General features: G+C 34.1%; 5 protein-coding genes across 8 annotated transcripts; 3 read left to right on the top strand and 2 right to left on the bottom strand.

Annotated features, from left to right (window-relative positions):
- The first annotated feature begins 3,729 nt into the window (after window positions 1–3,729).
- Window positions 3,730–5,060, top strand: LOC137810276 (ethylene-responsive transcription factor ERF020). The gene has a single exon (XM_068611456.2). The coding sequence runs from the start codon at window positions 3,970–3,972 to the stop codon at window positions 4,501–4,503; it is 534 nt and encodes a 177-aa protein (XP_068467557.1). The 5' UTR covers window positions 3,730–3,969; the 3' UTR covers window positions 4,504–5,060.
- A 134-nt stretch (window positions 5,061–5,194) lies between these two features.
- AAE1 (acyl activating enzyme 1) lies at window positions 5,195–7,381 on the bottom strand. The gene is made up of 2 exons (XM_068611453.2): window positions 7,087–7,381; window positions 5,195–6,867 (listed from the first exon to the last, which is right to left on the bottom strand). Exons 1-2 carry the CDS (start codon window positions 7,288–7,290, stop codon window positions 5,392–5,394), a joined length of 1,680 nt encoding a protein of 559 aa, XP_068467554.2. The 5' UTR covers window positions 7,291–7,381; the 3' UTR covers window positions 5,195–5,391.
- A 2,275-nt stretch (window positions 7,382–9,656) lies between these two features.
- LOC137810273 (Pentatricopeptide repeat (PPR) superfamily protein) lies at window positions 9,657–13,184 on the bottom strand. Of its 3 annotated transcripts, none has more exons than XR_011080862.2 (2): window positions 10,284–13,184; window positions 9,657–9,930 (listed from the first exon to the last, which is right to left on the bottom strand). XR_011080862.2 is itself a non-coding variant. In XM_090298091.1 (2 exons), exons 1-2 carry the CDS (start codon window positions 12,585–12,587, stop codon window positions 10,729–10,731), a joined length of 1,767 nt encoding a protein of 588 aa, XP_090154217.1. In that variant the 5' UTR covers window positions 12,588–13,070; the 3' UTR covers window positions 10,070–10,728. The 3 variants fall into 3 exon arrangements, 2 of the variants coding, with proteins under 2 accessions (XP_090154217.1, XP_068467553.2); XM_090298091.1 differs by lacking the exon at window positions 9,657–9,930 and having other exon boundaries at window positions 10,070–12,463; window positions 12,556–13,070; XM_068611452.2 differs by lacking the exon at window positions 9,657–9,930 and having other exon boundaries at window positions 10,070–13,184.
- A 1,255-nt stretch (window positions 13,185–14,439) lies between these two features.
- LOC137810272 (Protein kinase superfamily protein) lies at window positions 14,440–19,873 on the top strand. Its single transcript, XM_068611451.2, has 8 exons — window positions 14,440–15,561; window positions 15,652–15,936; window positions 16,175–16,492; window positions 17,196–17,423; window positions 17,911–18,011; window positions 18,442–18,556; window positions 18,663–18,935; window positions 19,562–19,873. The coding sequence occupies exons 1-8, from the start codon at window positions 15,109–15,111 to the stop codon at window positions 19,697–19,699; spliced, it is 1,911 nt and encodes a 636-aa protein (XP_068467552.1). The 5' UTR covers window positions 14,440–15,108; the 3' UTR covers window positions 19,700–19,873.
- A 1,865-nt stretch (window positions 19,874–21,738) lies between these two features.
- LOC137810268 (exosome complex component RRP45A) lies at window positions 21,739–24,693 on the top strand. 2 transcript variants are annotated; one of them, XR_011080861.2, is made up of 5 exons: window positions 21,739–22,430; window positions 22,513–22,701; window positions 22,815–23,067; window positions 23,872–23,930; window positions 24,117–24,693. XR_011080861.2 is itself a non-coding variant. In XM_068611447.2 (5 exons), exons 1-5 carry the CDS (start codon window positions 21,792–21,794, stop codon window positions 24,314–24,316), a joined length of 1,344 nt encoding a protein of 447 aa, XP_068467548.1. In that variant the 5' UTR covers window positions 21,739–21,791; the 3' UTR covers window positions 24,317–24,693. The 2 variants fall into 2 exon arrangements, 1 of the variants encoding a protein (XP_068467548.1); XM_068611447.2 differs by having other exon boundaries at window positions 22,811–23,067.
- The last annotated feature ends 315 nt before the right edge of the window (window positions 24,694–25,008 follow it).

Raw genomic sequence — 25,008 nt, 5'->3', positions numbered from 1 at the left:
CAAATCATTTTGAACCAGTCATGAGAAATATCTTTCTGTTATAAGAAGAAAAAAAAAAAAATATATATATATATATATATATATGTAGATAAATTTTTATTGTTAATTTAAATAATTTATAATTATATAATATATAGATTCGTGTCTACATATTTTACATTTTAGAAATTATATATATTAGTGTTAGTGTCCGCACTACATAATTTCGTAGTTAATAAGTTTGTAAAAAAGAGATTCATCTATAATATTTTTAAACAGCACTTGCTAATTTTCTTGATCAAACAAATGGCTACCATGTGTTTGAAGAAAAGTGATATTTTTATGAAAGATTTTTTAAGGCAGGAAAGGAGTTCTATTTTGTTGTCAAAATGGACACAAATTGCTGATTTGGATTCGAAATAGTTGGTCATATCTAATCATAAAACGATAAATTTTCACTTTTTTGCGTCCACCAAAACGTGTAATGTGCTTCAGATATTTGTTTTTAGATTCATTAGTTTTGGAACCCAAGTTGAACTCTTCAACCACTATTCTCTTCACACAAATGTCTTCAAATAGATTAAGGTTGACTTTTTAAGATATTCTTTTACAATTTTTGATTTATGAGAACTAATTTTTGTAACATTTTTCTTACTTTTTTAAAAAAAAATAAAGTTAAAATTAGTCTATATAAGTTAATTTGTAAAGAGTATTTTATACTTTTTCTAAATTTACATTTTCAATATAAAAGATACTTATATTTAGCTAATGTAAAAAATTAAATGCAGATAAAGTCAGAGTTTATTTGAAGGCATTTCCCATTTATTTAGCAGAAGACACGTAGTCATCTGGTTGTATGTTGTTTCCATTACCATTGTTGTTAATGAAAACAAAAGAACAAATTTCCACTTTTTCATGTCGGATTTGAATTTAGAAAGTGGAGTTTTTAAATTGAGAGCAATGAGAAATTTAATTCAGTTGTATATAATATATATTAAAGTTTAAATTTAATTATTTATTTTTTAATATAAAAAATATATTAATAAATTTTAAATTTATTTTATTTTGTTATTTGTTTTAAGTAATCATTTCATTGTAATATAATATAGTTGTAAATATTTACTTATTATTTATGTTTATATATTATAATGATTTTAATATTTATGCTACAATAAAAATTAAATATGATATTATATTATATTTAGATGTGAAGTTGTTGTCTCTTAAATGAATGAACCCCAAATGAATTATTGGAGTATTTTCTTAACACAAGTGGGTCTAGTTGGAGAACCTAACTTTCTTTAACGTCTTGGACCACACACCATTTCTCACCATCGTTTCCTTAACTTTCACAACTATACCAAATCAACCACATATGGACATGCATAACTTGCATTTGGTATCACAATCTTAAATGAAGACCATCTTATAATAAAAAAATTCTTAAAAGATCCCATTCTTATAATTAAGATAAAAATTATTATACATACTTAACAAATAGTCTTTTAAGTTAGAATAAAAACAAACAAAAAAATCAACTAATTTTACCCGGACGTTTTCGGGATGCCCCCAATAACCAACGAATGACATCCATGAAGAGGATCTATATAGACACGTAGACCCATGAATCCATACATTGTTCCGTACCATTATGGAAGAAAATTCTGGTAAAATATGCACTTCTTCGATAATGAAAAAAAATTGATCTACTTTCATTTGGTATTTTGTCTTAAATTCTTTAACTCCAGAATACTCGATTACAAAATCTTCTTAAGTATTATACCAAATCCCATCAATCGAATCGCTTACATTACTTTTAAAATTATATTGTGATAAAGTAGTAACTAGTTAGATGGCTGGAAAACTATGTAGCATGGACACTGATATAACACAGACACAAAGATACGTATAGGACATAGGGACATAGATTTATATATTATATAATTATGAATTATATAAATTGACAATAAAAAATTATCTCACTAGGTATGTTTCAGTTTTTCTTTGGAGCATAAAGATGTTTTTCATGACGGATTCAAAAGGATTTGTTCCTTTTTTATAATCATAATAAAAATTTTACAAATAAATTTTAAATTTTGAAAATTAAGGTATTCCTTCTCTTAAAAATTGTGTTAGACTCGTACTAGAATTGTCAGAAATTCAACAAATACTTTTTGAATTGAGTACTTTATCGATACGTGTCCTATGAGTGTTAGTGTTCGATACATGTTTCCAACATAAATACGCTATTTAAGAGGAGTGTCCGAGTTTCATAACTTGAAAATGTTAGAAATAATGTCGTGGATGTAAATATGTTTATTATTATTATTATTAAATATTTTGAAGTCGGCACGTGTTTATTCCATAAGAAGAAGTGGTCTAAGGAACTTAAATGCCATTAATCAAACTTCATATCATCACGTTACTTCTTACTGTCCACGTGCTAATCATCACACCGACTCATCTCACGCGCCACACTTGCTTCCAAGTAATTGTGTGAATTTCACTCCTCTCAGATGCGCGTGGCCTTCTAAAGCAAAGACTCAGCAATTTGAATCAAATTCCGCATGTGACATATTTTAGTAAGTGGAAGACTCGTTTCCAACACACACAAAATGATGACGAGTTTAAATAAAATATATTAACAGGTCAATAACAAATAAATACTTTTATTAAAATTACGCAAATTATGATAAAAAATATATTAACAATACTTTCCAACTACTTATAATTTATTTTTCGACATTAAAGTCTTGATATTCAGAACTAATAAATATTGTATTAAATGTACATTCAAGTATGATCGCAAGTTAATCTATTTTGAGGATATTGTTAGTTTTTCGAGTTAATGAGTTTAGATTAATAATACATATGTCCTGATTAATCCTATTAATTTGACACCAATATAGATAAGGATAGTATTAGAGACTGATACATTTGTATTTGGTTCGTAAAATGTGAGTTGGACTGATTCGATTTGGCCTTGAGGAAGGGTTGGTCTTGGGTTCCTAGGCCAACCTACATAAAAAGTAATTTTTTTAATCAAATGGAAAAATTAAATTAAATTTTTAATAAATTAAAAATGGTAATACAGAGTGACACATTTTGTATAGATCCATCTTGTATTTGGTTCGTAAAATGTGGGTTGAATTGGTTCGACCTATCTCACATAAGGGTTGGTTTTGGGTATGTGGGCCAACCTGTATAAGAAATTATTTTTATAAATTAAATATAAATTTTGAATAAATTTAACTTTTTTTTTATTTAGATGAATTAGCTAAATGATTTCACATTATTATTTCCACGACACATGCGTAATAAAATATGAATAAAAATTTGAGAATGTTTTTTTCTTAATTTCGGAATATGTAATTCAGATATTTCAAGAATTATAGAATCTAGAAGTTAAAATTTAGATTTCGGATTATACAATATTTAGATTACACAATCTATAATACAAATTTGTATTTTAGATTGTAAAATTTGAAATGAATAATTTTAAAATATGAGACTACAGAAAGAAAATATAAAAATACAAAAAAAAAATCTAAATTTATAAGTTATGTGAATTATGCAAGTCAGTCGGTTCCATCTTGCACTTGACTCGTACAGATGACAAATTATACAAAAGACGATTCTAAACAAATTAAATTATTAGAATAGACAATCCATCTCGATTTTTCAGAACCTATCCACTTTGTCGTCCTATGCAGTACAATAACTAAAAAAAGAAAGTTGGAAATTAAAACAGTGTATTCAATGAAAAAAGTTCTTGCATGCACAGACTTTTTTTTTCCATTGCTTCTGCTCTTTTTTTTTACTTTGACTTAGAAATTTTTGACTTTGGATTCTTCCACCGACCTCTTACGATATTGGTTCTTTCAATCTCTGACTCTCAAATTCTTCAACCCTATATAAACCTTACCATCTATCTCTTCTCTCATAGTATTCAACAAACTCAACACAAACACCATAATCTCAGTTACCCAGATGAGTAAGACTTCAGCTTTGAATGCAACAAGTTCAAGCAGGGAAAACAAGTTCAAGGGTGTTCGCCGGCGCAAATGGGGCAAGTGGGTGTCGGAGATTCGTGTTCCGGGGACGCAAGAGCGTCTCTGGCTGGGAACCTACGCCACGCCGGAGGCGGCGGCGGTGGCTCACGACGTCGCCGTGTACTGTCTGAGGAGGCCTTCTTCGTTGGACAAACTTAACTTACCCGAGACCTTGTCTTCCTACAGTGGTCAGCTGAGGGAGATGTCTCCGAGGTCTGTTCAGAAGGTGGCTTCGGATGTTGGAATGGATGTTGACGCCAGAAACATTTCTGAGGGAAGAGTTTCATCTGGGGTGGCACAAAGTGAGGAGAGTGAGAAGAAAATGGAGGTTGCTGTTAGAGCAGGTGGTGATGATTCTGATGAGTTTTGGTGGGATGGTTTGGAGGGTGATGATTCTGGGACTTGGAATGGAAGTGGTGAAGATTGTACAGAAAGAGTTAGCTTGAACGTTTCCATTGAAGATTATCTTTAGGTGGGGAAATGAAGTAAAACTTTCCCTAGCCGTCAGCAACGAAAGAGAAGAAGGAAGATTATAGTGGTCAAGGTTTCAACTACAGTGATGTTTTTTGACTTTGATGTCTATAGTGTACATAGTTACACTTACAAATGAAAAGTAAGTAGTCTTGCTGTTTCTCAGCTGATGTAATTTGCGTTGTCCTTTTGAAACAAAGAAAAATGAAACTAAAAGGGTCAGAAAAGGAAGGTTATCCACTCAAAAATGAAATTGTTCAACTTGACACTTTCACACCATTTGCATTTATGCACATTGTTATAAGGAAAAAGAATCTGGTTATGTGAGTATTTAAGGAGTGAAAAAGTTACCTTGATTGGTTGGGATTTTTGTCGAATAGGTGGTGGGCACACAGAAGTAGATACCAAGTATAGATAACTAGGGAGGGAGCACGGAGACAGAATCCTATGCACAGCGAAATCAAATACTCCTATTAAAAGTCAAAGTATGCTCATGTAAAATGAGAATAGCATTTGTATTATTTTTGGTTAAGATTTATAAAATTTATTTAACCTAAATGACATGGCATGTTAATACTGCACCACATTTGTATTTATGGAAGGCCAATATGTACCACACGAAAATTAATTTGATAATTTTTTTTGTAAATCTAATTAACAAAAACCTGAAGGTTTAATTGGGGAGTTTATACTATATTTTTTTTTTATAAATCGACTCAAACTTCTGTTCATTGGACTTGTCATAAGTATCTTATCTTTGTTACAGCATTGCATAAATTTATATCATACAAATAGGAAGATTTTATTTTATATATAATGGAACATCACAACCTGAAAGCACAAAACATTAAGAAACATCACATTCAAATTTCAGAGTTATGGTGTCTTCTTATAAACGGCTAGTGTTCTTGGTCAAGCTTCCCAAGGCCCTTGCCTTCTCCCTCAGACCAAATTTCTGTATCTTCCCAGTTGATGTCTTTGGCAGATCATCAGCAAACAGCACAGTTCGAGGAGTCATAAAATGAGGCAAACGATTCCTGCAGAATTGGATTATCTCCTCTGCTGTAGCAGTGCAGCCCTCCTTGAGTTTGACAAATGCACAAGGTGTCTCTCCCCAATAATCATCAGGTCTCCCAACAACAGCTGCCTCAAGAACTGCTGGATGACTAAAAATCACTCCTTCCAACTCAATTGTGCTAATGTTTTCTCCCCCAGAGATGATGATGTCCTTTGATCGATCCTTAAGCTCTATGTATCCATCAGGGTGCTTTACTCCCAAATCACCACTCCAAAACCAGCCACCTTTAAATGCCTCTTGTGTTGCTTTCAAATCTTTCAGATATCCATTCATCACAGTGTTGCCCCTGAACATTACCTCACCAATTGTTTTTGCATCAGCTGGCACACTCTTCATTGTTTTGGGATCTTTAACATCCAGATCTTCCAATCCAACATGGGCAACTCCTTGTCTGGCCTTGAGTTTTGCTTGTGCAGCTCGAGACAGATTGTTCCATTCAGGTTTCCATGTACAAATTGTCCCTGGACCATAAGTTTCTGTCAAACCATAGGAATGAGTCACAGCAAATCCCAGCTCTTCCATCCGGAAGATCACATCCGGCGGAGGCGGCGCACCACCCGTCATCATTTCCACCTTTCCGGGAAGCGGCTTCCGGACTTCAGGTGGTGAATTGATCATCATGTTTAACACTGTTGGTGCACCTGCCGTGTGGGTGACCTTGTGCCTGAAAATATTGTCAAATATCCCTTCAGCAGTCACATTTCTTTGGCAGACATTTGTGCCACCCTGAACAGCAACACCCCAAGGGAGGCACCAACCATTGCAATGAAACATGGGAACACACCATAGATACACCGGCATAGACCTCATGTCGTTAAGCAGAACAGTAGCCAGAGCATTAAGATAGGCACCTCTGTGACTATAGATCACACCCTTTGGGTTGGAAGTAGTTCCTGAAGTGTAATTGAGTGAGATTGGATCCCATTCATCTTTTGGCCTCCTCACCTCGAATTCAAGGTTCCCTCTTTCTACAAGATCCTCATACATCAAGGTTCCAGAAGGGGATACATTGTTGCTAGCATGGGAAGGTGATCCATCACCACACTCCAAAATTAAGACCAACTGGGGAAGGTTGGTGGTGGTTTTTGACAGGATTTGAAGTGCCCCTTGAGCAATATCAAGTAATTGATAATCAACGAAAATAAGTTTAGCCCCAGAATGTTTTAGCAACAATGAAACCATTGCAGAATCGTGACGGGTATTTAGAGTGCAGAGAACAGCACCCGACATGGGAACAGCAAAATGTAGCTCATACATAGCTGGAACATTAGGGGCCAACACAGCAACCTGATCAAACTCGTAACAACCTCAAGCAATAAAAAACTAGTTCGATACACAACATGTTCCACTACAACCAAACGAATCAAAACAAACAAATAAAAAAGCAAAAAAACATAACAAAGTTTGACTTTTTTATCCAATCCAATAATGAGTACATGGCTAATGGGGAGTGTGAAGAAGAAAAGAGTGAAATTGAGGAAAAGGGTAGGAGCGAAAGAAACAAACCACATCGCGGGGAGAAAGACCGACACCGAGTTGAGAAATGGAAGAAGCGAGTTTGATGCAGCGCTGGTGGGTCTGTTGCCACGTGTAGGTAACGTCGCCGAAGACGAGAGAAAATCTGTGTCGGTAGACGACGGCGGCGCGCTCCAAGAAGGTGATCGGAGTGAGCGGAACGTAGTTGGCAGAGCAGCGGAGACTTCCCTCCATTATCTCTTCTGCAACAAACAACCACCAGAATGTTTATGAATAAGACCACTTGGTTTGGATGACGGTGGGTGAAAGTATAATAACAAGTTTCACGCTAGCTTTTCACCGTCTGTATAAGGATGATGGATTGATATTTGTTTTTGACTGATTAAAAAATATTTGTTTTTTAATCATAATAAAAATTTATATAATTAATATAATTTTTTTTTTAAATTGTGATAAAACCATATTATAATTATCAAAAATTCAATAAATATTTGTTGAATTGGACACGGATACATGTTCTACAAATATCATAAGAGTGTCGGTGTCCGATACGAGTATCTGACACCGACACGTCATTTAAGACGAGTGTCCAAAGGATAAACAGTTTCTTTAAATTGCATGAATGAATTTTTCAATGTTACCCACTTATTTGCCATTTTTATCTTTTTATAATATAAGTTATATTCTTATAAATTCAGTTAGTTCTTTAATTTAAGCTTTGTTGTTATTTTAGTTTCTAAATCTTATCACATTTAATTATTTATTAATATTTTAGTCTCTAGATTTAATTACTTATTATTATTTAATTTTTAAATTTGATCAGTTGGGTTTTTTATCATTTAATTATTGAACATCCTGGAAATTACATTAATTCTTTTTAGGTAGTTTATAAAGCCAGTCAGTCTTCAAGTTGAGATAAAAAGATAAGATCATTGAATTGAGGTTTTTTTACTAATAACTTTCTATTCATACAAATAGATAGACATATTTTATTGTATATAGAACTGAAACTAACAACATGAAAACAAACTTAGGCTTTGTTTGGATTAAAGGGTGTGAGGAGTCAAAAGTTGAGGAGTGGAAGTGTTAAGATTTTAGAAGAAAGTGTGAAGAAAGTTGAAGGTATTTGGATTGAATATGTTAAAGTTATGTGTTTGGAAAGTTTGTTGAAGTTTGTGAGTGATGCGATGATTAATAAAGTATTTTGAATTATTTTTAAAGATATAAATTATAAATTTACAAATTTATTTTTATCTTTAAAAATACTTTTATGTAAAATTGATTTAATTAAAATTTTATATATTATTCTCTTTGAATAATTATTTTAGAAAAGAAAAAATACAAGTTTCTTATGATTTTTACAAATTCACTCTTATATTTTAAAATATTAATAAATTTATTTGTTATTTTTTATAATTAATAATAATATTATTATTATATATAAACAAATTATTTATATAAATAATTCTATTATTTTTATTATAAATATTTTATTTATTTTTAATAATATTATTAAATATTTTATGTAAGTAAAAATAATAATTAATAATATTATTATTATATAATAAATTGATTTAATTATTATTAATTTATTTAATATATTCATTATTATTATTTCAAAATTTTGTTTTAATTAATATTATTATTTTATAAATTAATTCTAAATATTATTGTTATTTTAATATTTAAATATTCATATTATCAATATTAATATACTTTTTATTATTATAATTAATTTTTTATGTTTTATTATATGTGTAATATAGTTTTAAAAAAATATAAATGTGGAATAGTGAATAAAATTAAGGGTTTATAAGTCATTTTAAACTCTGAGTTTCTCTCTTCCCCCTTCTCCTTTCTCTGCAACTCAGAAGAAACATTCAGTTTCCTATTTCGCACTTCCTCGCTCTCCCACCTCCATCTAAACACGGGCTTAGAAACATTTTAGAAGATCTTATACAATCTTCCCATGGTGTTTGCCTTCTCCCTCAGAACATATTTATGTGTCTTTCCAGAAGTTTTTGGCAGATCAGAAAACACCACAGTTCGAGGAGCAATAAAAGAAGGCAAAAGATTCTGACAAAACTGTATTATCTCCTCTTCTGTAGCACTGCACCCCTTGTTCAGCTTCAAAATGCACAAGCTGACCCTAACAACAGCGGCTTCATAAACTGCTGGATGACTAAAAAACACTGCTTCCAATTCAATAGTGCAGATATTTTCTCCACCACAATTATGTCCTTAGAACGATCCTTAAGCTCTATGTATCCGTCAAGATGCTTCACTCCCAAGTCACCACTCATAAACCATCCTCCTTTATATGCATCTTGTTTTCCTTCAACTCCAGATATCCACTGATCACAGTATTGCCCCTGAACATCACCTCACCGCACACTCTTCATTGAGTGAGGATCCTTGATGTAACATGGCGCACTCCCCTTGATGGGTTTGCCCCTCTTCATTTTGAGACAGATTGCATTGCCCCACTCTGGTTTCCATCTGTTGGTTGCTCCTGGACCTTTATTTTATTTTATTTTTCTTCTTATAGAAAAGTTTGTGGAGAAGTTTCTCTTATATATCCTCATGGAAAGTATTCAACAAAGTGTAAAGCATATACATCTATATTAAAATAAGTGATTCCATCCATTCATCTAAAGAAGCCAATGTACAATCCCATAGCATAATAAAAAGAAAGGAATGACAGTTATAACACAAAGACTCTACCTACCACAAGCTGATCATACTCTAATCTACACCTATAAAATATTTCCCTTGAGTTCCACGCATGGAGGCTCCTCCTTTGAAAAAGTGAAAAAATCACTAGGTTCCTCCTCAGGAGCCCATGCCTCAGGCTATAAACAAAGACTGAGAAGTCTACACTCAATCATACAATAAGATAAATAGAAACACATCAATATTCTCGCATGCAATAACAGAAATCAAGGGACAGATTATGCCATACATCATGAAAGTAGTTCGGTCAATTTAAAGATTCAGCCATACATTCAATGAGATCAGAATATATTTCACAAGCATTATTAGGATATGACAATCCAAATGCATATGCATGTCGCTAGTGACTAGTCTTGGTGTTAACAACTTTATATTTGAGCAATAACATGATAAATCATACTAACAATACCCTCTTGGTTCAAGAAGGTCCAGTATAAAGTAAACAAGAAGGCATTTGAAAATACTAGATGATGATGTCGCATTTGGACCAATACCTCGATTAACTCATCCTCGAAGCAACTCCTCGAACTGCCCAAGCAGTTGACTGGCAACTATTTTGGATTGATATCACACCTGGACAGCACTGCCCAGAGAGAATCCACTCCATCAGATCTCTTGTTGATACTAACTTCATGCTTGGCTCATCCCTCCACATTCTACCACCTTATCCTACACCTACTAGTCACCTAATTTCTGAAATCACACAATCTCTTATGTGGCGCACATGTATGTGGCTTACAAAAAGACAAGATGACAAAAATCGAACCACCACCACTTCACCTATCTACCCCTGTTAATATTCGTATTTGCCACCTTCACAGGGCACACTTCAGTTCACCATTATAATTATGGTTTCGCTCCATAATTAGAGCTCCCTTTTGTTGAAATAATCAAGGTCTCTGCAGAGGTGGTTTGATTTCAACGACCATCATAATGAGATTATTGTTCGTTTTCTAGAATGATTTGTGTATCATTCTTGCACATACTTCTGCTATAACCGGGATCCTTACGGACCTTTTTATCACTCATCAGATCCCTTACAACACGTGCATCATCCCATCTTCCCAAAGAAGAGTACGTGTTGGCAAGAAGCACATAAGAGGCAGAATTTTGTGGGTCCAGTCGATACAGTTCCTCAGCAGCTCTTTTCGCTAAGGTTAAGTTAGCATGAATACGGCATGAGCTTAACACAACCTCCCATACAACTGCATCATCTTTACATGGCATGGTATCTAGAAAGACTTCTACTTCATGGAATCTCCCTGCTCGACTCAGACAATCTATGATGCAAGTATAATGATCCAACTTTGGCACGACTCCAAATTTTTGCAGCATGGCATTGAATATTTCAAGTCCTTCATCAACCAAAGACGAGTGGCTACAAGCAGTTAAAACAGCAACAAAAGTAATATCATCAGGTTTCTCACCAGATGAAATCATGTCATTATAAAGGCATAGAGCACTGTGACCATCTCCATTCTGTGCATAACCGTGTATCATTTCATTCCATGTAACGGTATTTTTACCAGGCATCACATCAAAAAAACATCTGGCCCCATGTATATCTCCACATTTACAATACATTTCTATTAGAGAACTCCCCACAAATATGTCATCTAGAAAACCATCTTTTATGATCTGAGCATGAAACAGTTGACCTTGAAACAAGGAAGAAAGTTTTGCACAAGAGCTCACTATGGTAGCAAAAGAAAACTCAGATGGGAAGAAGCCAAGTCGTCGCATCTGTTTGAAGAAAGAAATGGCATCTTGTTCAAGAGCATTGATTGAGAATCCTGCTAACATTGAGTTCCAACATACAATATCTACTTCAGGCAGTTTACTGAACACATGCTTACACAACTCCATTTTCCCACACTTGGAGTACACATTAATAAGGCTACTGGCAACATAGACATCATCATAAAATCCAAACTTTTGAGACGCAGCATGAACCTCTTTTCCAGCCTCAAGAAGTCCTAATTCAGCACATGAACTGAGAATAAGGGCCAAAGTAGTCCGATCAGGATGTTGACATTGAAACTGCATTTTTCGAAACAGTTCAATTGCCTCTCTATGGTCTCCGTTCTGATTATAGACTGAGAGTATAGCATTCCATGAAGTCAAATTTGGGCATGGCATGCAGTCAAATATTAGACGCCCGGTTCTTAAGTCCCCAGACTTGACACACGCTGTCAGCATATTAATATAAGTAACATCATCTGGTTTATATCCATCATACTGCATTCTCTGAAGATACTCTGCAGCTTTCTCACTGTTACATCTGTTCCCGTACCCAGCTATCATTATATTCCAAGAAACATTACTGTGTTGATTCAAATTAACAAAAACCGTCTCAGCACTGTCCATATCCCCAATTTTCGCATACATATCAAGCAAAGAGTTGCATAAATAGAGGTCTCTCTCAAATCCCAGTTTAATTGATAGTGTATGAATTTGTTTTCCTTGTGCATTACTTGAGAGACCATGGTAGAGACCAATGTCCCTTTCCCCTTTCGCACTCACACCCAATATGCTGGACAAGGAGACAGAATCAAGAGGAACCCCTTTTCTCAACATTAGTCTAAACAATTCCAAAGCTTCGTTGACTTTATCTGTCTGAGCTAATCCCCCTATCATGGTTGTGAAAGTAACCTCATTAGGCTCAGGAATGTCCCTAAAAACACGAAGCGCATCTACATTAAGCCCACACTTAGAATACATGCACAAAAGAGCATTAACGACATATATATTACTTTCAAGACCGACCTTAACCACAAACCCATGATTTCTCCTGCCATAGTTCACATCCAACAAAGTACCACAAGCACTAAAAACGGTAGCAAACGTTATGTGCGATGGTTTAACTCCTTCCAGCATGATCGAATCGTAGGTGTCCAGTGCCTGGCGTTCATAGCCACACCGGACCATAGTGCTGATTAAGGTGTTCAGTGAGACGGTGTTCGTCTGAGGCATTTGCAGGAACAGACGGCATGCGTCTTGCAAGTTGCGGGTTTTGCAATAAGCGGCCAAAATGGCGTTCCAGGAAAATATGTTTTTGTGAGGTATATTGTCGAACACGTAGTGGGCAGAGGCAATTTCATCGCACTTTGAATAAAATTCGATGAAGTGGTTGGAGAGAAAGGTGTCAGAGAAAAGACAGAGACGGAAAAGTCGAGCATGAAGAAGCTTGCCGGCTGAAAGATCTTTGTGGGTGATGCAGAGTTGCACTAGATTTGCCAAATTCAAAACCTTTCTTTTGTCCATCAAAACCCTTTCTTCTTAAACACTGTTATATTTTTATAATCCAATTTCTATGTTTTCCATGAAAGCTTCTTAAAAAACACCATAAATCTTTGTTGCTTAACGTTAAAAATATCCTTTATATTAATCCTTCAAGGCTATAATGTCACAAAACCATGTTAACAATATACAAGCATAATGGGTAGTTTATGAAATAAAGTGCTTATAGAGGACAAAACTAACATCAATCATCCAAGTCATTTTCTCCTTAAAATTTGTCAATAGATTAAGAAAGAAAAATGTATGTGAAAATATAAATTGTTTTTCACTTAGATTTAGTAGAATTATTTCGTAAGTGCAGTGGAACAAGTATTTCTATAGTATATAAACTTCATTTTATGAATTATTTAGAATTTATATATATAACGTAATAAACTCAACAAATTTTCAGAATGAAATATAAATAATTATAATATCATATTAAAAAAGAATTAAAACTTATTTACACTTACTTATATATTATAAAATATTTTTTTTATCTCTAATCGGTTTTGCAATATTAAATTTAGAAAATGATATCCTTAGCTTTAATTGTTTGCTTCTTAACTAGAATCCGCCTAATAAACTCATTGGTCTAATTAAGCTGAAAAAAGGAGGCAGATATCTGAAACTTCTGAAAAGTGATGTATCTGTAGCTTTTGCAGAGCAAAATGCATACTCACTGTATTTACAAGGTCTACTCCACTCACAAAACACAAGAGTTGGAAAAATAAATGAGTTACAAGAATGGTAATTTAAATTCAATCAAATTTTTATTCTTTTACTAGTTATTTTTTTTTATATCTCACATAGAATAAAAATGAAAATATTTTATTATATATAGGTGAATGCAAGCCTCATTCCATAACCCGATTTTATGAGCCGGTTTTATGAGGTTGAGTTAGACTTAAAGTTCATTTTGTAATATATCAGAGTCATTTAAAACTTATCCTAACAAGTGTTACGAGAAATTGAAAGTTGAATTTGGCCAAATTCAACAAGTGAGAGTCCATATCATACACCCAAGAACCAGTTCAAACCGAAATGAGATCGAGAAGCCGAACAGATTAGAGGAAGAGTTAATTGTTTCTATATACTCGAATATATATATATATATATATATATATATATATATATTTTGTAAAAAAAATATTTAAACCGCGGCAGTTATTATCGTTAATTGGTATTAACGTTAGTTTAACTGTTTGTGAAATTAAGATTTTGTTGGGTGATTCGCATTTCTCGCACAGAACCCGCAAATCCCTCATCTCTGTTTCCATCTCTCCAACCATTTTTCCCATTATCAAATAAACTCTTTTTTCTTTTTTCAATTTTCCCTTAATGTCCTTCCCTCCCTTCAGCTTTTCCTCTGTACACAACATAACAACAATCAAAAACATTTTCTTTTTCTTTCCATTTCAACAAAAAACCAAGAAAATCATCCTGCATTGTTGTTGTTAATGTTGTTGTGCCCTTCTCTTTTCATTGCAGCAAATTCTCCACACGGTTTTATCCTTTTCACCCGTCAAAGGTCAAGGAATTTGAGCTCTTTTCCTTCATTCTCTTTCATCTACCTCCTTTTCAGTTGAATCATCAACCCTCTGATTGGGGAATCCTTTCTTTGTTTGTTCTTCCGTGGTTATTATACATTTCTGTTCATTCATTTACAGTGATTGATTTTCAAAATCTCAAGCCATTTGGTATTTGAGTCCTTGTTAAGATTCTACAATCTGGGAATCCAATGCAAAAAACTTTGTATTCGTTCTTCATGAATTCTTGTTGATAGACACATTGCAACATTGATTTTGTTGGTGGGTTTTCCACTGGCATGATCGTCTTTGTTCTCAATAATAAAGGGTACCCAATACAAGTTTTCACGGTAAATGGCTACTTGACTAAAGGAATTAGAAGGGTGGGAGCTTCTGGGTTCCCAAGAAAATACAAGTGTACCCAGTTGTTTAACAAGTTTCACAAAAAGGGAGTGATTTGTTGATTGATTTGGTTATTGGATAAACAAAGCAACACCCCTTTTGTAAGAACATGGGGTGCATCTGCTCAAAAGACTCCTCAAACAAATACAGAGTTGATGAATATGAGAAAGAGAAAGAGAAAGAAAAGGAATCGAACAAGTCTTCAGTACAACTGGTTGCTCCTTCTGTCTCAACTGCACAGTTAGATATTAGTAATAGCAGGGATGGTTCGGTGCCCCGAATGATTCATTCATCATCACAATCAATCAGAGGAACTGCCAAAGTGGCCTCAGATGATAAAAGCAACCACTTAGATGCCACAAAAATCCAGCACCAGAAGTGTATGACAGTGAGTTCTGGTGTAGATGAAAAATTGCCAATGATGAGCAGAATACTTAGCGTGCAGCATATTGCAGGAGGACAAGTTGATTTGGGATGGCCTGTTTGGTTATCTTCAGTGGCAGCAGAAGCCATCAAAGGGTGGGTGCCTCGAAGGGCAGACTCTTTTGAAAAATTAGACCAAGTTAGTTTCAAAATATCACTACTTCATGCCACCCCTTTTCTCTGAAAATGTCTCAAACAATTTACATGCAAGTGAATGCTGTGTGTGCAGGTTGGACAAGGGGCTTATAGTACTGTGCATAAAGCTCGTGACCTTGAGACAGGTAAAATTGTGGCTTTGAAGAAGGTTCGGTTTTCAAGTGCAGATATGGAAAGTGTTCGGTTCATGGCAAGAGAAATCTATATTATGCGTCAACTTGACCATCCTAATGTCATGAAGCTTGAGGGTCTTGTCACCTCAAGAACATCCACCAGTTTGTACCTTGTTTTTGAATACATGGAACATGACCTTGCTGGGCTAGCAACTACACATGGCTTGAAGTTAACTGAACCACAGGTACATGCCTTACATGTTAAGACTTAATTAAAAGTACTCTTAAATAGCTACTATTTTTGAACAAATTTCTGGGATTTAGTAATGATTACCTTGAGTGGATTCTGGTCACAGACATTTTACCTTGAGTTTATAGCTAAATTGGCTATTGACAGAATGGTGAATAGGTATAAAGGGAATACATTCAGTGGTAGTTTTTTTAGCTGTATGTTATCCAATTATTTACTTGTTGGCTTTGCAGATAAAATGTTTTATGCAGCAGCTGCTTCGTGGGCTTGAGCATTGCCACAGTCGTGGTGTGTTGCACCGTGACATCAAGGGTTCAAATCTTTTGGTTGACAACAATGGAAATCTCAAAATAGGAGATTTTGGTCTTTCAACAGTATATGAACCTGAAAAAAAGCAGCCATTGACTAGCCGTGTTGTGACTCTGTGGTATAGAGCACCTGAGCTTTTGCTGGGTGCTACAGAGTATGGAGATGCAATTGACTTGTGGAGTGTTGGTTGCATTCTAGCCGAATTGCTAGCGGGGAAGCCGATCATGCCTGGAAGAACAGAGGTTGGTTTCATGAACCAATGTTCATAATTAGCTCTTATACTAAAATGGTGCCGTTTTTCTAAATTTTGTCTATTGTCAATTGAGCCTGTGTTTTAGTTCATATATTCAAGTCAAATCAAAGTATAATGTAGCACACACTGATATGACACGGACACGAACACAAAGATACGTATAATCTCTAAAATGTAGGACACGAGACACGGATCTATATATTATATAATTATGAATTATATAAATTGACAATAAAGATTTATGTGCACTAAGTATGTTTTAGTTTTTTTTTAGTTGAAAAATGTTTTTTATAACTAGTTCAAAAGGATTTGTTCCTTATTTTTATAATCATAATAAAATTTATACAATAAATTTGAGTTTTTAGAAAATTAATGTATTTTTCCTTTTTAAAATTGTGTTAGACTCGTGCTAGAATTGTTAGAAATCCAGCAAATATTTTTTAAATTTGACACTTCACGATATGTGTCCTACGAGAGTCAATGTCCGATACATGTGTCCGGCACAGACACACCATTTAAAATGAGTGTTAGAGCTTCATATGTATAGATTACACTCTAAGAACAAGACCCATTGAGGTAGAAGGTTCGCTAACCAAGTAAACAAAAGAGAATAATAAACAGAGAATTTCTATTACTACTAAGCACAGACAAGGAATTGCAATTTAACTTTGAGAATGATTTAATATACGCAGGTGGAACAAATGCACAAAATTTTTAAACTTTGTGGTTCGCCATCTGAAGACTATTGGCAGAAAACAAAACTTCCTCATGCAACAAGTTTTAAGCCACAACACCCTTACAACCGCCAAGTGTCTGAAACATTTAAAAATCTTTCTCCCCCGGCATTGGCTCTTGTTGATAAGCTCCTAACAATAGAACCAGAAGGTCGAGGATCAGCAACTTCTGCACTGGAAAGTGAGGTAATTCTCTGAAGCCTTTTATTCTTTTTTTAACATACTTTACATGGAAATTAATTTTGTTTTTATGCTGTTATAAGTGCTTTTAGTGCATTTTAAATGAAAACATGTGACAGCTAAGAGTAAAGTTACTTTAACATTTCACTTTTTTTAAGAGTGATGATATATTGACAACCATCCACCATATTACAATCGGAAAGAGAAACAATTTTATACTGAAATAGAACAAGTTTGAAATTGTATTATCAAATCACAGTTGTAAACTATTACATTTCAATCTACTTTTGTCAAAGTAACATTTTTCTTTTAAGAATCATCACTGAGAACGGTTAAAAGTTTAGAATTTTAAGAGTCCCAACTGTCATTATTTCCCCCTTACATTCTTTTAGGCTTTTCTGACTAGTTTTTCAAAGTGACGATGTTCTATTTACTATCAGTGTTTTTGGGTATCCTACTTACCATATTACTGTTCATGTTGGATATTTGCTAGTTCTTCACTACAAATCCCTTACCTTGTGATCCCTCAAGTTTACCAAAGTTTTCACCAAGCAAGGAGTTTGATTCCAAGCGTCGAGACAAGGAAGCTACAAGGTATTATATGTTTTAATACCCAAGATATTGAAGATACTGAATTCTGATTGAGTGATTAATTAACAGTCTCACTGACTTTTTTTCATGTTATGTCACAGAAATACATAATTTACATCCTTCTCTTGCTAACTAGATTTGATAGTCATGATAATTTTTTTCACGTTATTCATTAGTACCATTTTCCTTGGTGGAAACATGGTAGAGCTAAAGATCTCCTCCCAGCAAAAAAAAATGAAAGTAGCACAACTATATGAGAACAGTGACCGAACTCTATGATGGAGATACATGTTTTAGTGGAAGCCAAGACTGTGTTAAAACATTTGCATCCCATTAAAGATTTTACATTGAACGTTGTGTTGGTACCATTTAATGTTGTGGTTAAAAGTGCCATATTCACATTCATAGAACTTCACCTTTTGTTTTCAATCAGGAAAAACCAGGAAGCTGTTAGAGGACGTGCACCAGCATCTGTTCTTAGGGGAGCAGGAGATACCAAGGCATTGGGTTCACCACAGTACAATGCTCATGGAAATATATCTATGCGGGTATGTTTGATACGAACACACCATTTAAATTTAAGAGGTGTTTTCAAGCCTCATAGTCCAACACCTTATTTGATTCTGACAGTCATGAATACTTGAACATTGGCAGAGGAAACCAAATACTTCAATGTACCGTCAAAAATATTTATGCCAGGAGAATGGGGAACCCAATGAAAATGGTGGAGGCATAGTAAGTGTACATGGTGGCTACACGCATGCTACTACCATGATGCACAACAGTGTAGCAGGATCATCCTCAGTGTGTAAGAGACCAGAATCATATTTGACCAATCAGAGGTCTCATTTGAATCAAGCAACAGCAAATTTATGTACCTCTTCCGTCAAAAAGGAACCAGGCTCGTCTGCTCGTGAATCCAGCATGGTAAACAACAACCTACCTTCTCTTCATTACATCATTTCTGGTTTCCAACCTTTTAAATAACCAGAGATTAAGAAGTAGACTTTAAGCCTCAATCTTATAAAACTAGTTTATAAGGTGAGTTTTGTACCTCAGATTATATATTTATGAGTGGTTCGATAGCAGATTGCCTAAGGTGAGGTTTGCACCTAAGATTATATATTTATGGGTGATCCGATAACGGATGATCTGATAAGTCCAACAAATTCTTGCTAGAATAGGTTCGAAATGATTTTGATACCATATTAAAAAATAGACTTTAAGTTTATAAAACCGGTTTATAAGATGAGATTTGCCTCCCACATACAGACTGTGAAATACTTTAATCTTTAGTTGATGTGAGATCTCCAACAAAATCTACCATTTGATAGTAAAGTAGTACACATACAACCTTAAGATTTAAGATTGGAAAGTGTTGTGAATGTTAAAAACAAAGCAAAAGTAGTTAGTCAACTTTTCTCTAGGGTTTACATTCTGGGTGCTGATATCTTAACACTACAAAACATACACTCCACACTCCAATAAACTAATTTTTTAATCATAATAGGCACATAACAGTTTTTGATATACCTGTTGTGTTGTTATTTCAGGGTCCTATGCCGAAGAAAAATAGGATACACTGCTCTGGACCATTGATGCGTCCGGGTGGAAACCTTGATGATATGCTTAAAGAGCATGAGAAATTAATGCAAGATGTTTTCCGTAGCGTCAAAAAGGCCAATCCGTAAAACCATACCATTATGCTCAAAAGGGCCTGCAATGTAAAATCTTTAAGGAAAAGAAACTGGGTTGTTTCTAATGGCAATAAACCAAACATGTACCATGCATTCTTAACGATTCATTATTGATGAGGCAAAGGTATATTTTCATCTGTGCTGTTCTTATTGGTGCAGGCTTCTATCAGATAATGACACACAGATCCATTACTAATAATATATGCCAAGATAAACAAACTTCAACTCTATTAATAATCACGTTATGCAATGTCACAAATCACTAATTGCACACAAAAACACGTTATACAATCTATTTTCATGTAAATGAATTCCTGATTTTGGTAATTTACGTGTAATAGTCTCTTGGACATTTTTTTCCTTTTCTTTCTTTTTTCTGCAGTTTTAAATGTCGGGCAACAAAATTAAAATACCTTAATATAAATTTTAACATTTTACAATGTGAAATGAAGTTTTAAAATTATTGATTATTGTTCTGATTCAAAGCTTAACTAGTCTCAAACTATGATATTTAGAAAATTTATTTAGTGAGAAATGTATTTTATAAGACTTAGTTAGTTGTTTGTTATCCTCCATCTTAATTAATATTATCTAATCTTTAAAGTTTATATATATTTTTTTGACTAATTTTAAGTACAACATGCAAATATTTCTTTATTTTTAGTTAAAATTTTAGGTAGTTTTATTGATTTTTTATTAGTAAGTTTTATTATCGACTTTTTAGATAAGTTTCATTCCCTTTTAGTAAGAGATTAGGCTAATTAATGGGACATGGGACCTCAGTCTCGAGTCGAGTAGTGTGAAAAGGCTAAACGATCTTCTGCAGGTTCTTAAACTCCTCGAGAGCTTGTCATTCCAAGCACCTAGAAACAAAAGATCATGTCTTCTCATATTTAATAGTTATTTTTTTACTGGACTCTGGCCGAGCTAAGTTCAACCTAAGATTGATCTCTAGTCGAACTAGAGAAGTTCAGTTGAATAGTCAAACTTAGTTCAGTATGAGGCTGGACTTTAATCAAACTATAATCATTCATTAGAATGGTTAACATCAGTCTAAGACTAAACTTTAATCATGCCAAAGTCATTAAGTAGAATTATCAACCTTAATTCAATTTAAGGTTGAGCTCTAGTTGAGGTAGAGTTGTTTAATCAAATAGTCAACTAAGTTTAAAATCAAATTGATATAAATATATTTAGGAAGTGAAATTGATATAAAATTGTATATATGGAAAAAAAACAATAAAATGATAGTGAAATTAAGATTAAAATAGTAAATAGTTAAAGATAAAATATATAAAAATTAAAATATCATGAAAACTCTATACCTTTAAAATATTCATATAATAAAAGTTAAATGTGACTACCATTACCGTCTTCATTAATATATTAATATATTAAATGTATACTTATTATGCTACTAATATTATATCATTATTTAAAGTATTTAACTATAATTTATACTTTTTGAAATTTCTATTATAACTTGATATATACAATTTTTATTTTATTTTATCTTTATTAATATTTTATTTTAAATATTTGAGTTATTTCTTATTTTTTAAATAACTAATTATTATTGTAATTAATTGAAAACTGCTTTCCATTTTCATTTTTAAAAATTAATATACTGTTATTTTGTAAAAAAACAAATGTAAAATAGTTTGTCAAAAACATGAAATAAAGCAGTTTATCAAGATTAAAACACTTCTCACTGTATGAAACAACTTTTTTTTTATATTTTTATGTTATCCTTTTTATTATTTTGGTTTAATTGTTATTTCTTATTATTTGGTTTTTTACTTTTAAAAAAAATATGAATTGAAATATTAAACATAAATATATATATATATGATAAAAATAAAAAAATACAGATTGTTTCCACTAGTAAAATATAAAAAATATTTAAACCAAAAATACATTTAAAATTAAATAAAAGAATATATATCTCGTAAAATACTTATTAAAAGAAAAAAAAAATATTTAGATTGAAATAACATAATATAAACCCAGTTACAGAGAGTGATATTGAAGTAATAAGAATAGTTTTGACCTAAAACCCAAACATTGCGAAGCAGAGGCAGTGAAGATGGAGCAGAGGCTAGCAAACAGTTGGCGAATGCCTCTCAACGACAACAAATTCATCGAAGCGGCTCTTCTGTCCGACCTCCGTGTCGACGGCCGCCGCCCCTCCGACCACCGCAAGCTCACCATCAACCTCGCCAAGCAAGACGGCTCCGCGGAGGTCCATTTGGGCCACACCCACGTCATCACCTTCGTCACAGCCCAACTCGTTAGGCCCTACAAAGACAGGCCCAACGAGGGCTCCCTCTCCATCTTCACCGAGTTCTCTCCCATGGCCGACCCCTCCTTCGAGCCCGGTCGCCCGGCCGAGTCCGCCGTCGAGCTTGGCCGCGTCGTCGACCGCGGCCTGCGCGAAAGCCGTGCCATCGACACCGAGTCGCTCTGTGTCCTCTCCGGCAAACTCGTTTGGGCCATTCGCGTTGATATCCACATCCTCGACAATGCCGGAAATCTCGTTGACGCTGCCAATATCGCGGCGCTGGCTTCTCTGTTGACGTTCCGACGGCCGGAATGCTCGCTGGCCGGAGAAGACGGCCAGGAAGTGGTGGTGCATCCTCCCGAAGAGCGCGATCCGATTCCGTTGATTATACATCATCTCCCGATTGCTGTTACGTTTGGATTTTTCAGCAATGAAAATCTCCTTGTAAGGATTCTTCCGTTTTTTTTCTTTTTGCATGATTTCGGTTTTGGAGCTTTTAGTTAGGGTTTAGGGTTTATGTGTGTAGGTGATAGATCCTACGCATGAAGAAGAGTGTGTGATGACGGGACGCATGACTGCGACGCTTAATTCAAACGGCGACGTTTGTGCGATTCAGAAGGCTGGGGGAGAGGGTGTCTCTCATAGATTTATCATGCATTGCTTGAAACTTGCTCATGATAAAGCTATTGATATTACAACTAAGATTAAGGATGCTGTGAGTTCTCTTTTCTTCACTGTATATTGCTTCACTTGTTTGAGTGTCATATCAATTTTGTAGTCTATGTGTTTGGTAAATTGTTTTTTTGTTTGTGTTCTCTGATTAGGTAGAAATACACAACAATGAAAGGGCGTTAAGGAAGATTAAGCGGCACTCTTCGTCTGTTGTTGTGGATGTATGTGGTGCTTCTGCTGGAATAGGTGAAAAACAAAATCAATTAGTTGGTGATGAGGATGGTAGCGGTTTGGAAAATTTGAAGCTGAAAGAAGAGGAAAATTCTATGGAATGTGAAGCCACACCTTCAGGACAAGAACATAGTAAGGATGGAGACTCGAAGAATTTCACCGGTGGATCTTCAAGTTGGTATGTTATCAGCTAGTCCAAAAACTAATACTTTTCTTTTTGTTCGTTTTTGGTTTTGAAATTTGTTTATAATCATTGTATACAAAAGAAAATGAAACTAGTAATCACTATTACAAGTTGCAGAGTAAGGTGTCAAATTTGAGAGTTTATGTTTCATGGATTCCACTTATAGACTAAACCAGTAAGAGTTTATCTCTGATATAAAAATTAATATTAATATACACTTTGAGCAAAAGTAGTTGAACTCTATGATAAAGCAAAGTAGCAAACCACAAGGATGAAGTTTGATAGTTTTTCACTGCTCAACAAGATCAAACTAAATGAATCAATTTATGAAAAGATAGAAAAAATAATTAACTTCCTCAACTAATTGAGTCTTGGTACAACAATATCATTTTGGGGTCAATGAGGCAACAATTATATTTGATTTCAATCTTGCTGACTCCGAGCTGCATGAATTTAAAGAGTTTCATAGCAAATTAACTTTTCTCTCCTTAAAATCATAAGGTTACTGTACTGTTCGGTTAGTTCGATTTTATGGTTGAGCTATTGCTTCTTATAAGGCATGTTATACTTTGGAAGGAGAACTAAACACTTTAATGCTTTCGTCAATTGATCATTGTAACGTATAGAAAAAATATTTCTAGGCTTTTGATGAGAGATTCGGTGAGAACAGTTACCATTTTGAGATCCTTCCATTCTGAATTTTCTCTATGTTAAGGACATAATAAGTAACACTTATTCTTTTAAATTTAATAAAATTGCATGTTATATCTTTACACCGTTGTTCCTTCACTTCCTCAGGGATCCATACTCAGAGGCTGTCGATTCAGATCTTCTAAAAGCTTCTCTGGCTTCACGGGGTAATAGCTGCTCTTTCATCTTCAATTATGAAATTAGCTTTCTTCTGTTGCTTTTATTTAGGCTTTTTTCTTATCAGGATTCATTATCCATTTCAAATTATAAGTTGGTGTCTGTCAATTACTCGTGTGTGTGGTCTAATGGTGCCTGAGTGCCTCCACTCATTAGAATAGCTGTATGATATGCAGGACCATCAGTTCCTATTAAACGAAAGGATTCAAGAAGTGAGACTAAGCCCAAGGAACCACCACAGGAAATTAAGACAGATTTTTCTCCAATTGACAAGTCTCTAACCGGTGGGCAGAGCAATGAAGGTAAGACTCTGAAGGATGCCGTCAAGCCCAAACATAAGAGGAAAAAAAAAGTATCTTCCAATAACCAAAATTAAATTAGTTAATGATTTTTTGACTTATCACCGTTCATCTTCTAAGCTTGTGCTTGTATACCCGTTGAAACTGAGAAGTGAGTTCCAATGTTCCCAATTGGGGGGAGAAGCAAGGGTTTCATGTTTTTGGGAGAATTTCTTTTTAGGGGCATTACAAATAGGAAAGATGCACACATGCACATGAAGTTGCCTGAACTTTTAAAGCCTGTACTTGAGATTTGTTTCTTCTTGTATGTGATAGATGTAGGACGTTGTAAACAGTAGATGGGGTAATGGAATCTAAATTGTTTTTCGGTTATAGAAATTTCTAATACTGAGATAATATTATATGGTTTTTGTAACTTTTTTGGCTCTCCAAATGTATGCCTGATTGTTTGTTATTGTCTTCTAGTTTTTCAAATCATTCTTCTAAGACTTGTGTAATGATTATAGCTAATTCTATTAGTTTTTATTCAAGAAGATAATGGCAACTTAGATTGAGTTATATATGGTCTCTTCAACCGAATACCAAACAAAATCGCATTTGGGTGATCAAAATCGCATTTATGTAGAAAGTCAGGTACATTTGTATTTTTTAATCTAAAATTACAATTTAGTCTTCATAATCAGTATTATTCGTTCACTTCAAGGAATTTAAAATTCACAATTTCTTAAATTGTCTCATCTAAACACACTTTATTGTATGGGTTATTGAA

This window comes from Phaseolus vulgaris, chromosome 2, assembly GCF_051622355.1.
Source record: "Phaseolus vulgaris cultivar YP4 chromosome 2, ASM5162235v1, whole genome shotgun sequence".
Taxonomy (NCBI): Eukaryota; Viridiplantae; Streptophyta; class Magnoliopsida; order Fabales; family Fabaceae; genus Phaseolus; species Phaseolus vulgaris.
Note: the sequence above shows the minus strand (reverse complement) of the source record. Positions and strands in the feature narration are given on the sequence as shown.

What these genes read in the sequence shown, in the direction of transcription:
- LOC137810276 (XM_068611456.2), top strand. Translation starts at nt 3,970, where the DNA reads ATGAGTAAGACTTCAGCTTTGAATGCAACAAGTTCAAGCAGGGAAAAC.
- AAE1 (XM_068611453.2), bottom strand. Translation starts at nt 7,290, where the DNA reads ATGGAGGGAAGTCTCCGCTGCTCTGCCAACTACGTTCCGCTCACTCCG. An exon ending in GTCTTTCTCCCCGCGATGTG is followed by an intron (nt 6,868 to 7,086) that starts GTTTGTTTCTTT and finishes GAGTTTGATCAG; the next exon opens with GTTGCTGTGTTGGCCCCTAA.
- LOC137810273 (XM_068611452.2), bottom strand. Translation starts at nt 13,053, where the DNA reads ATGGACAAAAGAAAGGTTTTGAATTTGGCAAATCTAGTGCAACTCTGC.
- LOC137810272 (XM_068611451.2), top strand. Translation starts at nt 15,109, where the DNA reads ATGGGGTGCATCTGCTCAAAAGACTCCTCAAACAAATACAGAGTTGAT. An exon ending in ATGGAAATATATCTATGCGG is followed by an intron (nt 18,557 to 18,662) that starts GTATGTTTGATA and finishes GAACATTGGCAG; the next exon opens with AGGAAACCAAATACTTCAAT. An exon ending in CTGCTCGTGAATCCAGCATG is followed by an intron (nt 18,936 to 19,561) that starts GTAAACAACAAC and finishes TTGTTATTTCAG; the next exon opens with GGTCCTATGCCGAAGAAAAA.
- LOC137810268 (XM_068611447.2), top strand. Translation starts at nt 21,792, where the DNA reads ATGGAGCAGAGGCTAGCAAACAGTTGGCGAATGCCTCTCAACGACAAC. An exon ending in ACCGGTGGATCTTCAAGTTG is followed by an intron (nt 23,068 to 23,871) that starts GTATGTTATCAG and finishes TCACTTCCTCAG; the next exon opens with GGATCCATACTCAGAGGCTG. An exon ending in AGCTTCTCTGGCTTCACGGG is followed by an intron (nt 23,931 to 24,116) that starts GTAATAGCTGCT and finishes TATGATATGCAG; the next exon opens with GACCATCAGTTCCTATTAAA.